Source organism: Nyctibius grandis, chromosome 3 (genome assembly GCF_013368605.1).
Source record: "Nyctibius grandis isolate bNycGra1 chromosome 3, bNycGra1.pri, whole genome shotgun sequence".
NCBI classification, from domain to species: domain Eukaryota; kingdom Metazoa; phylum Chordata; class Aves; order Nyctibiiformes; family Nyctibiidae; genus Nyctibius; species Nyctibius grandis.
The window spans coordinates 25,572,034-25,586,371 of NC_090660.1; the positions used below are offsets into that span (position 1 = coordinate 25,572,034).

At 37.1% G+C, this 14,338-nt stretch overlaps 1 protein-coding gene across 4 annotated transcripts in view; it reads left to right on the forward strand.

The window, feature by feature from the left end:
* The window catches only part of CDH18 (cadherin 18), a 202,477-nt gene that overhangs the window by 148,256 nt on the left and 39,883 nt on the right, over positions 1-14,338 (forward strand). For 3 of the 4 annotated variants that reach the window (XM_068397148.1, XM_068397149.1, XM_068397150.1), the window contains one exon: positions 2,711-2,847. In XM_068397148.1, coding sequence (XP_068253249.1) covers positions 2,711-2,847 — 137 coding nt within the window. Of the gene's footprint in view, positions 1-2,710; positions 2,848-10,399; positions 10,432-14,338 lie in introns of all 4 variants that reach the window. The other variant, XM_068397147.1, reaches the window with a different exon arrangement.

A 14,338-nucleotide genomic window follows, 5' to 3' on the forward strand; every position in this document is an offset into this window, starting at 1 on the left:
AGTTCATCATGTAAAAGATGTTGGCATATATGTGCACTGTCCATCTTGCCCAACACAACCAAACATTCATTATTTCTCCCTTAATAGCAGTATAGTCAAGATGTTCTAACTATTTGTCATAGCTCAGATTTCCTACACTCCCAAGCGTAAAGTATGAGGCATGGGGGGGATTTTTCCACCTGAAGCATGGTTCTTCTGTTCAAAGTTCAAATCTCAACACAACTCTGTGGCAAGCATGGCAGCTTTATGGATTTTTAGAGGTTGATACCACTCTATCTATCTCCAAAGTTTTTGTAATTAGTAAAAGGTAAGGCTAGCTGTGCGCATAAGAGATACAACTTCTCCACTGGTATTGGCACAATCGTTCAAAACATTTCCATGACAAATACACACTTAGAGAACCTGAAAACCTGTGCTTAGTGGAAGACTGAGACCTGCAGAGACATTGGAAAAATCACTTGTTCTGAAATTGAAAAGCAAATCCTGATTCCTAAACAAAGAAGTGTGGGTAGCCTGGAACAATACTGCCACATAAAATAATGCCAACAGGATAGTTGTGTGGTCCTTTTTTGTTTGTTTATTTTGCAATGGGTCCTCAGAAGATTCCAATATTCCTCGAAAGCAACATAAGTTTTCTTGGATAGCTGTAGTATTCAGCGTGTCATGATCAGTGACTGATGAATGTTGGTCAAGAGTTTGCTTTTAATTCATCTCCTGAGTTTACTGAGCACTGAGAAGCATACCAACTTTTTGAAGTGTGTCTGCAATGACCATTGTGATACAGAAATTAGAAATCCAGTATTTTTTTTTTTGTTCTTTTTGTGGCAACATCATTTGTTTTGATTATTTGCATGCAATTTGGGTCACACTGATTAGATAATGTCGTCTGAAAAAATATTTCCTGACTAAAATTCTTAGAAAGGGTTGCCCCATCCCCTACATAATCAAGATCTCTCCAGTCTGCTTTCAGTATGGAAACAGTTTGAGTCTCTTACCTGTTTGTAGCAACTTCAGCTGCCATCTTACACATCTGAAGTGTCTTTATTGAGCATTTCTGGAGTATTTTAGAATGAGGTATTCTCAAGTATTCGTAGTTAATGAACCACACATCAGTTCTGACTATAGCTGAGACGGGAGACAGCGAGTTAAATCCTTATTCCAGAGAAACATAAAATGGGTGGGAACTGAGGTCTGCTGTCTCTCCAACAGTTCCCACAGTCATATAGGAGCTGTTTCACTCTTCACAATGTCAAAAGGAAAGATGGAGAACCGACAAGAAGGAAAGATTTTTCGAGCCTAGTTTTGACTGCTTTAATTTCCAGTGCCTGACCTACAGTTCTTTAATTGCTGAAAATACTGGAAGCATGAAAAAAAATTTTGTGTGCCACAAGCAAAACAGCATATTTTAAGGCAGATGTAAAATACTTCTCGCTGGTGAGAAAGGTGGGTTCAAGTTCTCTCCAACAAGGAAGATTTAACCTAAGTCATCAAGTCCTAGCTGTCTTCCACTGAGTGTCCTATCCTTTGACCAGTGATAGTGACTCACTCAAATTGCTGCCTCCTCCTCTAGTGCTTTATTTCCTTTGCTTTTTCACATGTCATATCTTACTTTACTATATCATTCGATGAAGTGTTTGTTTGCTTGCTTGCTTTTCCTTTCCACAAATAGTCTAAATAAGTACATTGTGAGAGAAATAAAACTGAAGTTATTTTTAATTTTTTTGAGCTTGACAGCCTTTGTGTGCACCACTCTTTTTATTAGCTGGCAATTACACTTTTGGTGATGTAGAAATAGGAGCAATTGGATGGGACAAATAAATCATTTTGACCTATATATAGCTTCCATGTACTGAAAACTTCAGAAAATGAAAGCAGGGCTGACAAATTATCAGGAAAAACAATTATGGTATATAAAAGACTTAGAAGCTTTTTCCTCTTTTTTTTTTCATCAAGTCTGAAGTTATTGAAGAAGGCTTGCTAGAGGTCTGTAATTGCTTCATTTGTTAAAAGTTGTTGTAAATTATTCCGGCTTTGAGAAAAAACGTCTTGTCAATCTCTTCTTTTGTGTTCCCTCCCTCTGCTTCCATTACCCACTTCAAGGTTTTTACTGTCTCTGCTAGGCAAAGTGCCAAGAAGCCAAGGGAGTTAAGCAGGGCTGCTTAGTTCCACTTCTAGGCTAGTGTCAATTGCAGCTCTGGGAATCAGCCGTTTCTGCTACTAGTCTCTGTAATGGTTATGTTCAAAACAGCTTATGTCATCAACTTCGTGACAGAGAGACATGCTTCAAAATAGGTACTGGGAATGAGCACACTGGTTTGCAGTGACAAGGAAATAAGCAGAAGAATAATAACTTAATACCTTTCTGTTTTCTTTTCTGCCTTTCCATTTTATGATTTTTTAGTCAAAATATATGTGTATCTTACCTTTGACAGAATTCTATACTGCTGTGTAAAATATCACCTGCTAGCAATTTATATCTTTATGACTCACAGTGGAAATGTTGTTATGTATCAAAAGAAATGTAACATTATGAAAGAAATGAAATATGGTGTTACATTGGGTGTCTCCAAAATACAGAATTTTTCTTACGGTGTTTTTAAAAATTTCTATGATTTTAAAAGCTTGAAAGTAATATTCTTATGTAGCTTTCTGTTATTTTGAATGATACATACTACAATGAGTATATTTTTATTGTTTTATTTCTTCATAGATATTTCATTGATCATAACACAGAAGACAATAGGTATTTCACCATTGATGCTAGTACTGGGACCGTTAAGACTGCCAAGATTTTTGACAGAGAGGAGACACCTTGGTACAACATCACAGTGGCTGCTTCTGAGATAGGTAAATAATATGTTTGGCACATTAAAAAGGATTAAAAAAATAGACAGGAAAATAATAATTTTCAGATTTTAAGAAACACTATCTGGAGACATTGCGTTCTTTTTAATACCATGGGGTTTTTAGCCAGTTTGGATAAAGGAGAATTTTCTCTGTGTGCATAAATTCCCTAATTCCACAGAACAAATAAAGAAAACCCCATATGCCTATGAGATTCCACCTATGTAAGTTTACCATGTTTTTCTGTATGTGATAGAAGGCTGACAGTTTACCCAGGAATGTTTCCAAGCATTTAGTTTTCCAAAATCAACAGCTTGTCCTGTTTGTGTTTCGTATTTCATATATCTTAGAAGATAACACTATATAGTACTGTCTGAGAAATTCATCTTTCCTTCTTGTGTCTGCAATTAACCTATTTTAGCGAACTGCATGTTAAATATGCCAATATTAATTTATATCTGGCAGGTGCCTAGTAGTTGCTGATTATCAGGGTATACATCTGGCCTTTTAATAGGCAAATTGCCAAGTAAAGATACAATAAATACTTGCCTGTGCATTTGAAAGGCCTCAAAGTCTGATGAATTACCATTGCCTTAGATAAGCCTTGCAACAGTCAAGAAATGTCTGACTAAATTGTCCCAGATAAATATTTTTACATGAGGCAAGGACAGTTTAAAGAACATCCAAAACCCGCCTGGACGCGTTCCTGTGTGATATGGTCTAGGCAGTCCTGCTCTGGCAGGGGGATTGGACTAGATGATCTTTCGAGGTCCCTTCCAATCCCTAACATTCTGTGATTCTGTGATTCTGTGAACATTTCAGTTAGCCTTTTTATTACAGGTTATTTATTTGGGTACAGTTTCAAAGTTTCAAAGTTAAAAAACTCAACAAACCAAATGAAAAAAAATCCCAACCTGGATCAATAGATCCAGTCCTGCTAAGTGCTCTTCATGACAGCGTCTTTCAGTGGCAGTGATTTTGATCAAAACTGTGAACTACTTCTATGTATATTCCTTTCCTTTCTCTTTTTTTCCTTTTTTTTTTGTGTTCCGTCATTGCCAGATGACACAATACAGGTTTTATCTGCAACAGGTGCCACTGACATTATTGAGCCACATCTGCTTTCACCTGTTTCATCTCTGGGTTAAAATGGAATTTATTCTGCCGCTACATTATTAGCAAATGCTACAGAATTACCAGCACGTACATATTTTATAAGGACAACAAATTATTTTGTATTATTATACCTGCTTTCAAAACTAAGTTGAGATTTTGAACTAAGTAAATTTCTATTGTAAATAGTAAAATCTGGAGTTTTATGGTTAGCCCTTTAAAAAAGGTAACCACTGACACTTCAGTGTGCTTGACAGTGTCTTCATATATAATGTGTTATTTCAGTACAGCATGAAATAAAATATAATTTAAGCCAAATCATAAACAGGTGTATAGTAAGTGTTAATTTGAATTAAGATTTAAAAGCCATATTGGGACATACTGAAAAAAGGAATAGTCGCTAGTCTTTTGGGGAAGGCATCCAAATATAATTATTTAGCAGAAATAAATCTCAATAGCATTAAACTTAAATGTAGCTTTCTACACATTATTTATTTCACATAGTCAAATGAGTGTTAGTACACGTACCATGCTGAGAGAATGGTATGGAGAATGGAGAAGGATTGTGTTTATAACTAAAACAGAATAGAATGAATAATGAGGATGAAATGCCTTCTTTTTTAAGACAGCCTGCTTAGAATTCTCCATTCCAGGTGCAACTTGTTACAGGAAGACAGAGAATTATTTTTTCTCCCTTGCATTGCCTTTCTTACTGTTAAAGTTGAGGTTGGAAAGATAAGTAAATCGATAATGTCAGTTTGAAAAACAATTTGGTTATGAAAAAAGGAAGAGACAGCAGTGAAGAAGAGATGGATGGCAGGCAGATTGACAGGCAGCCTAAATGACGGGCAGTCTTTCCTCGTGTCCACTTCTTTGGCCATTTTCTTACCTATAGTAATTTGAAAATTACAACACTGCTGTACTCTTCCAAATCCATTACGAAATGAGTAATTGGATCTACGATGGAAAAAGGAGCGTGTGTTGTGTATACAGCATCAAGGCCAAAACTCTTCTATTAAGCGCTGTCTATCCTATATCTACAGCGGTTTATGGCATTCACTTTCAAGTCCACGCACAAGGAATTGCAGAACTAAGACTAAAGCTGAAAAATAAGCGGAAGGTTATGACCAAAATGTTATTTAGCTGCGAGAGTGGCAGTTTTCAAGTTCATCTGACATGGTAGAGGCATTTGCAGCTTTTGACACCATTTGCAGCTTCTGACACCACTTGCTTAGCTAGTAACATAGCAGAATCTACAAGGCTGTAGAAAGGTTGTACTGCTTCAACAATGAGGTGCTTTGCTGAAGAAATGTTATAGTTAGTTTCTTGAAGTGTTTTCCTCTCTTGACTTTATGCTACACTTCACTGACAGAATTCGGTTTCCACTGATCATCCTTTGGGCGGCTCTTTGTAGCCGTGCTTATTTTATGCAAAAGAAATTTAGAATCAACTTCATATTTCTACCCTCAAATGTATGATATCCTCATGCATCAGCCTTGTTGTTTCTGAACCTTTGATAAGACACTCTGCATTGATCAAATGTCCCCTCTGAAATCAGTGGAAGTTCCACCACTTTCCTCTGTGGGAGTAATGTTGTTGTAATGATCAGAGTTTTTTTTCTGTTTACAGAGATCCTTCCTAAAGCACACCAGAGTTCATTGCCACTAGAATGGATGGGACAATACTTTTTTTTTCTTTAACATGCACTGTTCTTTAACAGCAGCATACAATGAGGAAGACTGGGATTTTGGTGTTCAGGGCACACCACTGAAGCTGTTGCTTTGATTGTTTCAGTACTAGTACTTCCTGAAAACTCCTTGTGGTATTAGGGAATAAGAAAGATGACAAAATAATACTATATTTTATATTGAAGAATCTACAGACTATGTTTGGGGCAGGGGGAAGGACTAAAAATTGATGGTAATAGGGTTTTAAAGTACGGTTTCACATAGAATTATTCACATTTCATTAGCTTGTTTGAATTCTTTGAAAAAGTTTATAAAAGATTATTTGAAAGAGGAAGGAGATACAATTTGCTTAGCTCTGTTAAAGGCTTTTAACCAAGTCTTTGATAAGAGTAATGGAAATAGGAAAATACAGAGCAAGTGCACAAAGTTTTATAACAAATGAAAGACTGACTTAGAGGAAAGAAATACAGTCATAGTGAATGGTTGTTCCTTTGGGAATGGAAAAAGTTAAAGCTGAGCTATTTTAAGGACTGGTGTAGGATCTATCAATTAGAATTCTTTGTAGTGATAGCACACAACGATAGAAAGTAATTCAGATTCACAAAGAACCTCCATAGCTGCTAAGAATTCATGAAGATTGAGAGAAACTCATGTACGAACAAGACACATTGAAGTATGAGCTAGATAAATGAATGATGAAGTGAACTGAAAATTGTCTTAAATGGCAGGCTCGAAGAGTTGTGATCAGCAGTCCAAAGTGCAACTGGAGGGCAGTCACTAGTGAAGTACCCCCAGGGGCTTATACTGGATGCAATACAGTTTAATGACTTGGTTGATGGGACAGAGTGTAATCTCAGCCAGCTGGCAAATGACACAAAACTGGAGTAATGGCTGATACACCAGAGGGTCATGCTGCCATCCAGAGGGATCTTGATTGGCTGGAGAAATGGGTGAATGGGAACCTTGTGAAGTTCTATAATAGGAAATGCCAAGTCCAGCACCTGGACAGGAATAATTCCATGTACCAGTAAACATGCAGGGCCAACTGGCTGGAGAGCAACTTTCAGAAAAACGTGGAGTTTCTGGTGGATGCAAGTTGAAATGAGTCAGCAATATGCCCTTGTGGCAAAGGTGGCCAACTGCATCCCACACTGCATGCAAAAGTGTGTTGACACCAGGTTGAGGGAGGCGATCCTTCCCCTCTACACAGCACTGCTGAGGCCTCACGTGGGTCCAGATCTGTGCAAGAGAGACATGGAGCAACTGGACCAAGTCCAGTGAAGAGGCATGAAATCATTAAGTACTGGAGTATCTGTCATATGAGGAGAGGCTGAAAGAGCTGGGACTGTACAGCCTGGAGATGAAAAGGCTTGGAAGGAGCTTATCAGTGTGTTTAAATACCTGATAGGGGGAGTAAAAAAGATGAGTAAAGATGAACAAAGATGAGGAAAGACTCATATGAGTGGTATCCAGTGAAATGACAGGAGGCAATCTGCACTAATTGAAATACAGAAAATTCCATTTAAACATAAGAAGAAAAACAGTTTTACTATGGGATTGGTCAAAAATTGGGGCAGGTCACCTAGAGCAGTCGTGGAGTCTCTGTTCTTGGAGATACTCAGTACTGAACTGGACATGGCTCAGAGCAATGTACACCAGTTGACCCAGGTTTAACCAGGGGAGTTGGACTTGCTGATCTATGGAGGTGCCTTCCAACCTCAACCATTCTGTGATTTTGTGGGAACTGTGTGTTGAATGTAGAGAAGAAAAAGCAGAATTATTTCTCACAAATACTGATGTATTCTCAAAGAAAATAAGTGGTTGTAAAAATAATTCTGGGTGATTCAGTTACGGTTTCTCTCTAGCATATAGTTGTGCTAATAACAAAAGCAAAGCAACAATAACAGCAAAACCCCAAATCACAGCCCCTGCAAGAGAAAGGTGGCACTAAAATACAAATGGATGGACTTCTACCAGTTCCAAAGCCAATTTCAGTTAGAAAAATAAACATGTACTTCAAAGTTTCCAAAGCAGTGCTAAAAATAGGACAAATAATACTATCTTTGAAGTCTTTGTGCTCAATAAGTAGGAATAAAAGCTGTGGGGAGAAATAAACACTGATGATTGAAGGAATCAGAGAATGTCTTGATTTGAGAATCAAAGTGAGGATTATAGCTTTCACTAGAGATTTCTGCCTAGCAATACAGCAAGGAAGACTGTGTCAGGAAACTCCTTTTAGATATTATTTCTAACAACTGCACTGAGTGTGTTCAATATCTGCTCAATAGAAACAGAGCAAACCAGCTTCTAGATATGGCTTTCAGATGATGTTAACATCGAGGGATTACTAGGGTTCATAAAGTAAAGTACTGGACATTTAGATGGACAATAAGAATATCTGTGGTCATCATAAGAAATATGATTTTTTGAAAGCAAGATAGATGCTTATATTTCAGGGCAGATCTAAAAGTTTATATTTCAGAGATTTAGAAGATACTTTCTACTGGGAATTTTTCACATATTTCTCTTATGCAGCTGGTAAATATGACAGTGTGTAAAACACATTTCTGGGTTTACTAGATCACTAGTCTTTTTGGGATGAAGTTGCAGTGTTCCTGAGTGTCTTCAAAATGCCCTGCCATGGCTGAGAATGGAAAAGCAGATATTTTCCCACTATTTACCTAAAGGACTATCAGACACAATCAGATATCGGGGAAAAAAAACGCAAAGATATTTGTTTATATGTCTTCTGTATTTGCTTCTCCGTGCATATTCCTCACACTAGCTTCACGGATTAAGTTAACAAAGTGTTGAGTTAGAGCAATACCTCACTGGCAAAATATGCAATACCCTGTGATGTGATATTGAAAGGATCACAGGAAAATACAGTCATTACAAAAACTACACAAAGAAATAACTTTGCAGCAGTGACATGTAAAACCCCTTGAGATTTTGAATAAATATTGAAAGCTTTATAATTACATTCAATAAACAAATAAATTATATAATTAGAATGAGATGCAGTTATATCTTTTCTTTAGGTGCACTGGGATATTGCCACCTCATATTGCCATCAGTGAACAGCAAGTTATGAGAAGAATTTGCCAGTTCTTTTTCATGTTTTCTGGTTGCACTGCACCAGAAAAGACATTCCTAAGATTTTGGTAGGAGATTAAAATATATGTTACTTCTGATAGCACTACATGAGACTGTCATATGGTGAATGAGAAATGAATATAGAGTGGAGATGTAAAGTAAACAGAATAAACCTGTTAATGCTATTAAGAGGCATACTCATTTATTTTACAAAAAGTAAAATCAAAAGGCAAAAATACACAATTCATTTCTGTTTATTTTGAAACAAATGAAAACAACATATGCATTACCTGAAAGAAACAAGACTATCCAGTTATGCCTTCCTGGCATATAGCAGTATAAGAATTAAAAAAAGAACAACAACTGATGACATTTTATTTTCTCATTTTAAACTTTTTTCCATAATCAAGAATAACTTTAATGCCTTGTGTCAAATAACTAATTTTTTAGAAAAAGGAACCCTTTTCAAGATCTAAAAGAAAGTAATCTAAATCAGAACAAAGTGCTGTTACAGTGTTATAATCTAACTCTCTGTATCTTGTGGACAGCAGGATGATCGTTTGTTAAATAGTAGTGAGTTTGTTGCTGGCTTTGTATCTTAGTTTTTCCTTTAAGTGAATTTTTTCTTACACTAAATATAAAATTTCCTCATAGTGGTTTTTGGTCTATAATTTTTTCTTCAAAATTAATGTTTTTTAACAATACAGAGCACACTTAAATAATAATTAAATTCAGTCAATATACTACATTTATGATTATCTCTATAGATACATTACAGAACCAGACATAAAAGTGTTACCTTAAGCCCTGCCGCCTCCAGGAAAAAAAAAATCACATTCATTCTTCATCTTTGACCTCACTTGCATTCTGCCTATTAGCTCAGTTTCAGAAAGAGTTTTGGTATTGCTAACAATTACTCTATTATTTTTAAGAAACAGAATCTGCGACAAAAGTATTTCCCTAAATGTGGACCAGATTCAAGTAGATTTTTAAAACTACAAGGTCTGAGTTTTAAGACTTATTTTGCTCATTGAGTGGATATCTGATATCGTTTTAATGGTGAGAGCTAGACACAATACTGATACCCTGTCCAAACTTTCCAATGAATCATAGAATCATAGAATGGTTTAGGTTGGAAGGGACCTTAAAGACCATCTAGTTCCAACCCCCCTGCCACAGGCAGGGACACCTTTCCACTAGAAAGTCCCTACACATCTGATATCCAGAGGTTCAATTTCCATTAACAGTAGAATATGGCAGTCACAGCTGGGCTTTTCAGCCTTGGCAAGTTACCTACTAATGGACCATAAGATCACAATAATATGATTTGCAGCAGAATCTGCTGTTCTTTTAAATATATGTATCAATGCAATAAGGAAAGCCTACACAAAACTATTAAAAAAAACCCAGTTGTTGAAAGGCAGCTAGTACTCCATCTTGCTCAAGAAGTGATACTTCTAATTCCAGGTTTGATGCTTATTTCCCTTTTGTCTTGGTTTAGTCATTGGCTTCTAGGCATGATGGATTTTCTTCTCTGTTTCTTTGGGGGAACGTATGATGAAGATATTCCTACATTGTCATCTGAGGATGGTGTAGGGTATGGCTCTTCCTGGCTACCAAGGTGGCTCCCCAAAGAAGAGAGAGTCTCCCCTGTTCAGGGCTTTGTGAATCAGTAACAGAATCTCAAAACGTAGATTTCTGGCCACAGAAACAGTATATTTTGTGGTGCCCTGATCTGCTGAGGAGGTGAGCACCAGCATTGTCTATGAGCTGCAGAATTTTGCTTCATTAAGGCAGAGGGAGTTGCCAGCTTGAGAGTGCTAAATGTTTTAAGTCTGCTGCAGTGCTATTATTACTACTATTGCTCTTGTTACTACTGCTACCACTACTAGCATGATCCAAGAGATTGCCTTCAGATTTGTGTTCATCAGTGAAAAATCAAATTTTGCTATAAGAAAAAAATAAAACTTTTTCTAGCCAACTTCAGGTAACAATTTTTAAAAGTACCCACTACCTTAAAAAAGCAGCATAGAACATTACACTTATTACTAGATTCTGCATAATTTTCTCCTTGCCAGAAAATTTAGTTTATCATATATACACTATCTTGAATTAAACCCAGTATTTTCTGAATATTACCACTCTCACTTACATACTAGACATTCTTTCATCATTTTAGTTCTGTTTCTGTAGTATACTTTATCCTTCCTAGATCTATGTTTAGTCTTCTAATGTGTCAAAACTAATCATTATTAGAGAAGTCTGATGAGTGCTTTCTACTGCTCTTGAAAAACATACCGGAATAGATAATTGGTTGAACTTCCTAAGTATTGGCTTGCCTCATAAGGTCTTGAAAAGGTGCCAAAATGAGGGAAAAAAGTTGTTATTGTATTGATTAAGGTCAATATTTAATATTGATGATGCAAAAGCATAGATATAGTCATTCTGATCCTAAACTAGGTGAGGGTTTTTATTCTAGATTATGAGAATGTGTAAAATTATTCAATTTTTTTGTGAAATTCTTTACCCTTCTAAAACAGTTCAGGCTGACTCTGGGTTAAATTATTCACTCAGCTTTCATAATAATAACTGTTTACCTATACTAGTCTAACTTAAAAAAAAAAAAAAAAAGCAAAAAACAAAAATACAAAACCACGAAAGACTGTTGATGTCAGGACTGTTATTCTGAATGTCATTCAGGTAGAATTTATTTTCATAAAGCCCATGGAATTTTGATAATGACTTCCTTTTGAAAAGGAAGTCTCAGGCAGCAGTAGCTGTAGTAGAAGCTTTCATATTAAACAGGGGTTTTAAAGTTTGCCCACAGAATTTAACGGAAGAGAAGATTCAAGACTTCAGACTGGCTGTTGACAGGGACTTCTGTAAGTTCGCAGAGGACTTACTGGTGGGGGGGTTGATATGCAATGAAATTAATTCACTTTACAGATATTTAGTATTCTGACAGAAGAACCATTTATTCTGGGAAAAGTCTCAAGCATAAGAAAGCAAGTCCCTAGTGTAGGTGAGTCAGAGCAATGTTTCTGCTTCAGTTATCCCTTAAAGCAGTGAGCATTCACTTCGAAAAATCTACTCTTGAGGCATAATGCTAATAGGACACAGAACGGATCTGTCTGTTTTATAATGTGCAGGCCTGAAATATATGTCAGCCATGATTATCATAAAACTGGAAATCTACCAAACTGCTGCAAGAAATTTGGCTAATTAATAAAAATATACTACTAAAAGGAGAAGTTATTAGCGTGGTTTGGAGATTGCAGGTGAGTTGAACTTCTGGAAAAATCTGGTTTATATTTATTTTATAATAAAACAACAAAATAAAATCTAAAAGTTTGTAAGGTCCCTCTTAATTCATTCTCATTCTCTCCCCTCATTTGTTGTGGTTTAACCCCTGCCAACAGCTAAGCACCACACAGCTGCATGCTCACTCCCTCTGGTTGGGATAGAGGGGAGAATCAAAAGGGTAAAAGTGAGAAATCTCATAGGTTGAGATAAAACTAAAAAAATCTCACAGGTTGAGATAAAACTCATTGGGTGAGATAAAGACAGTTTAACAGGGAAAGCAAAAGCCATGCATGCAAGCAAAGCAAAACAAGGATTTCATTCACTGCTTCCCATCAGGAGGCAGGTGTTCAGCCATCTCCAGGAAAGCAGGGCTCCGTCATGTGTAACTGTTACTTGGGAAGACAAAAGCTATAACTCTGAATATCCCCCCCTTCCTTCTTCTTCCCCCCAGCTTTATACGCTGAGTATGGCATCATATGGTATGGAATATCCCTTTGGTCAGTTGGGGTCAGCTGTCCCAGCTGTGTCCCCTCCCAGCTTCTTGTGCACCCCCAGCCTACTTACTGGCGGGTGGTGTGAGAAGCAGAAAAGGCCTTGACTCTGTGTAAGCACTGCTCAGCAGTAAGGACAACATCCCTGTGTTATCAACACTGTTTCCAGCACAAATCCAAAACACAGCGCCATACTAGCTACTATGAAGAAAATTAACTCTATCCCAGCCAAAACCAGCACACCTTTATAAACTGTGCTATCATCTTGCATGCATATCTATGTAGTATACATGATCTGACAAACTTCAAGACTCTTTTGGTAAGTGGTGTTAATACTTTCCCTATTAGCATTTTGTAATGAGTAGGCTGTCAATATGGAAATTTGTCTGCAAATGTCAACGATCCCATGAGGTAACTTCTTCCAGAAAGATATTAGTAATAACTTGTGCATTAAGAACTCTCTTGAACTGGTAAGGTACTTATGATTTTTTTGTACTGCAAAGCAGCTGCAGAACAAATAAAGGTAAACTCTCTGACTCTCCATGAAATCTCTGTGAAAATAATGCACATTTAAGAGACTACAGTAAGACTGTACTGGGTAGTAGTGACAGGCATACAAGAGAACACATTCAAGATGGGGCAAAGAGGTCTGATAGACGGTACTGAGATGAAAGTATTTACCATTTTTTCTGCCACACATTGGAGTGAAAGTTTGATTTTTCCTTCCCCAGTAACTATTCCAAACATGCCGCCAGACCTACAGAACAGTTCTCTGTCTCTGGCACCCACTGCTCTGTGCTCTTGCTGCTTTTTTTCTCCCTTCCTCTTAGATGTATTATGCCCCCCTTATAGCTTTGAAGATGGTTCTGCTTTGAGCTGGGGACTGGACAAGTGACCTCTAGAAGCCCCTTTCAACTAAGATTTTTCAGTGATCCTATGATTATCTGATAATCACAACTGGTTTTGCCTTCTGGCAAAAGGTTCTTCAGGATTTCTCTAGTATTAAAATCTTCAATTCCTTCACTATAGTTAAAGAATCTACTCCCAAATGGATTTATTCATCCTTAACCCTTTACTGTGATCTTTGCCTTCCGTCTCCTTTCTATGCTTTTGAGTGCTCTCTTTTTGTCTGCTTTAATTTATACCACTTTCTAGTTCACTTACCTGAAACTATGTGTGAGAGCCTCCTGAACAAATCCTCAAGAACAAAGCTCCTTTGAGTCATAGATCATCTCTAGATCGTCTATTGCTAGATATCATGTTCTGTAATTGTAATTACAGGATTTTTGTAATTGGATTGTCTGATGACATTAACAGAGGAAGTTACCTAAATGAGTTTGTAAGCTATATTTCAGTGAGCAATAAGAAATATTCAATCTCTACTCCTTGTGCTGTTCTGCACAATCTCATGACCTACTTCCAGGGAAGGATCAAATATTTTTTAGTGTTAATATACTTCAAAGGGTCTCCTGGATTGCTTCCTTCAGTAATAAGAGGAAAGGCATATGAATGGTTCCTTTCTCCCAACTGCTTAGTGAACAGCCAAGTGTCATTCTTCCTCACCTTCACTGCATGTATTAGAACGATAGAATCATAGTACACCAGGTTGGAAGGGACCTCAAGGATCATCTGGTCCAACCTTTCTTGGCAAAAGCATTGTCTAGACAAGATGGCCCAGCACCCTATCCAGCTGAATCTTAAGTGTCCAATGTTGGGGAATCCACCACTTCCCTAGGGAGATTATTCCAGTGGCTGATTGTTCTCACTGTGAGAAATTTTCCTCTTTTATCTACTCAGAAACTC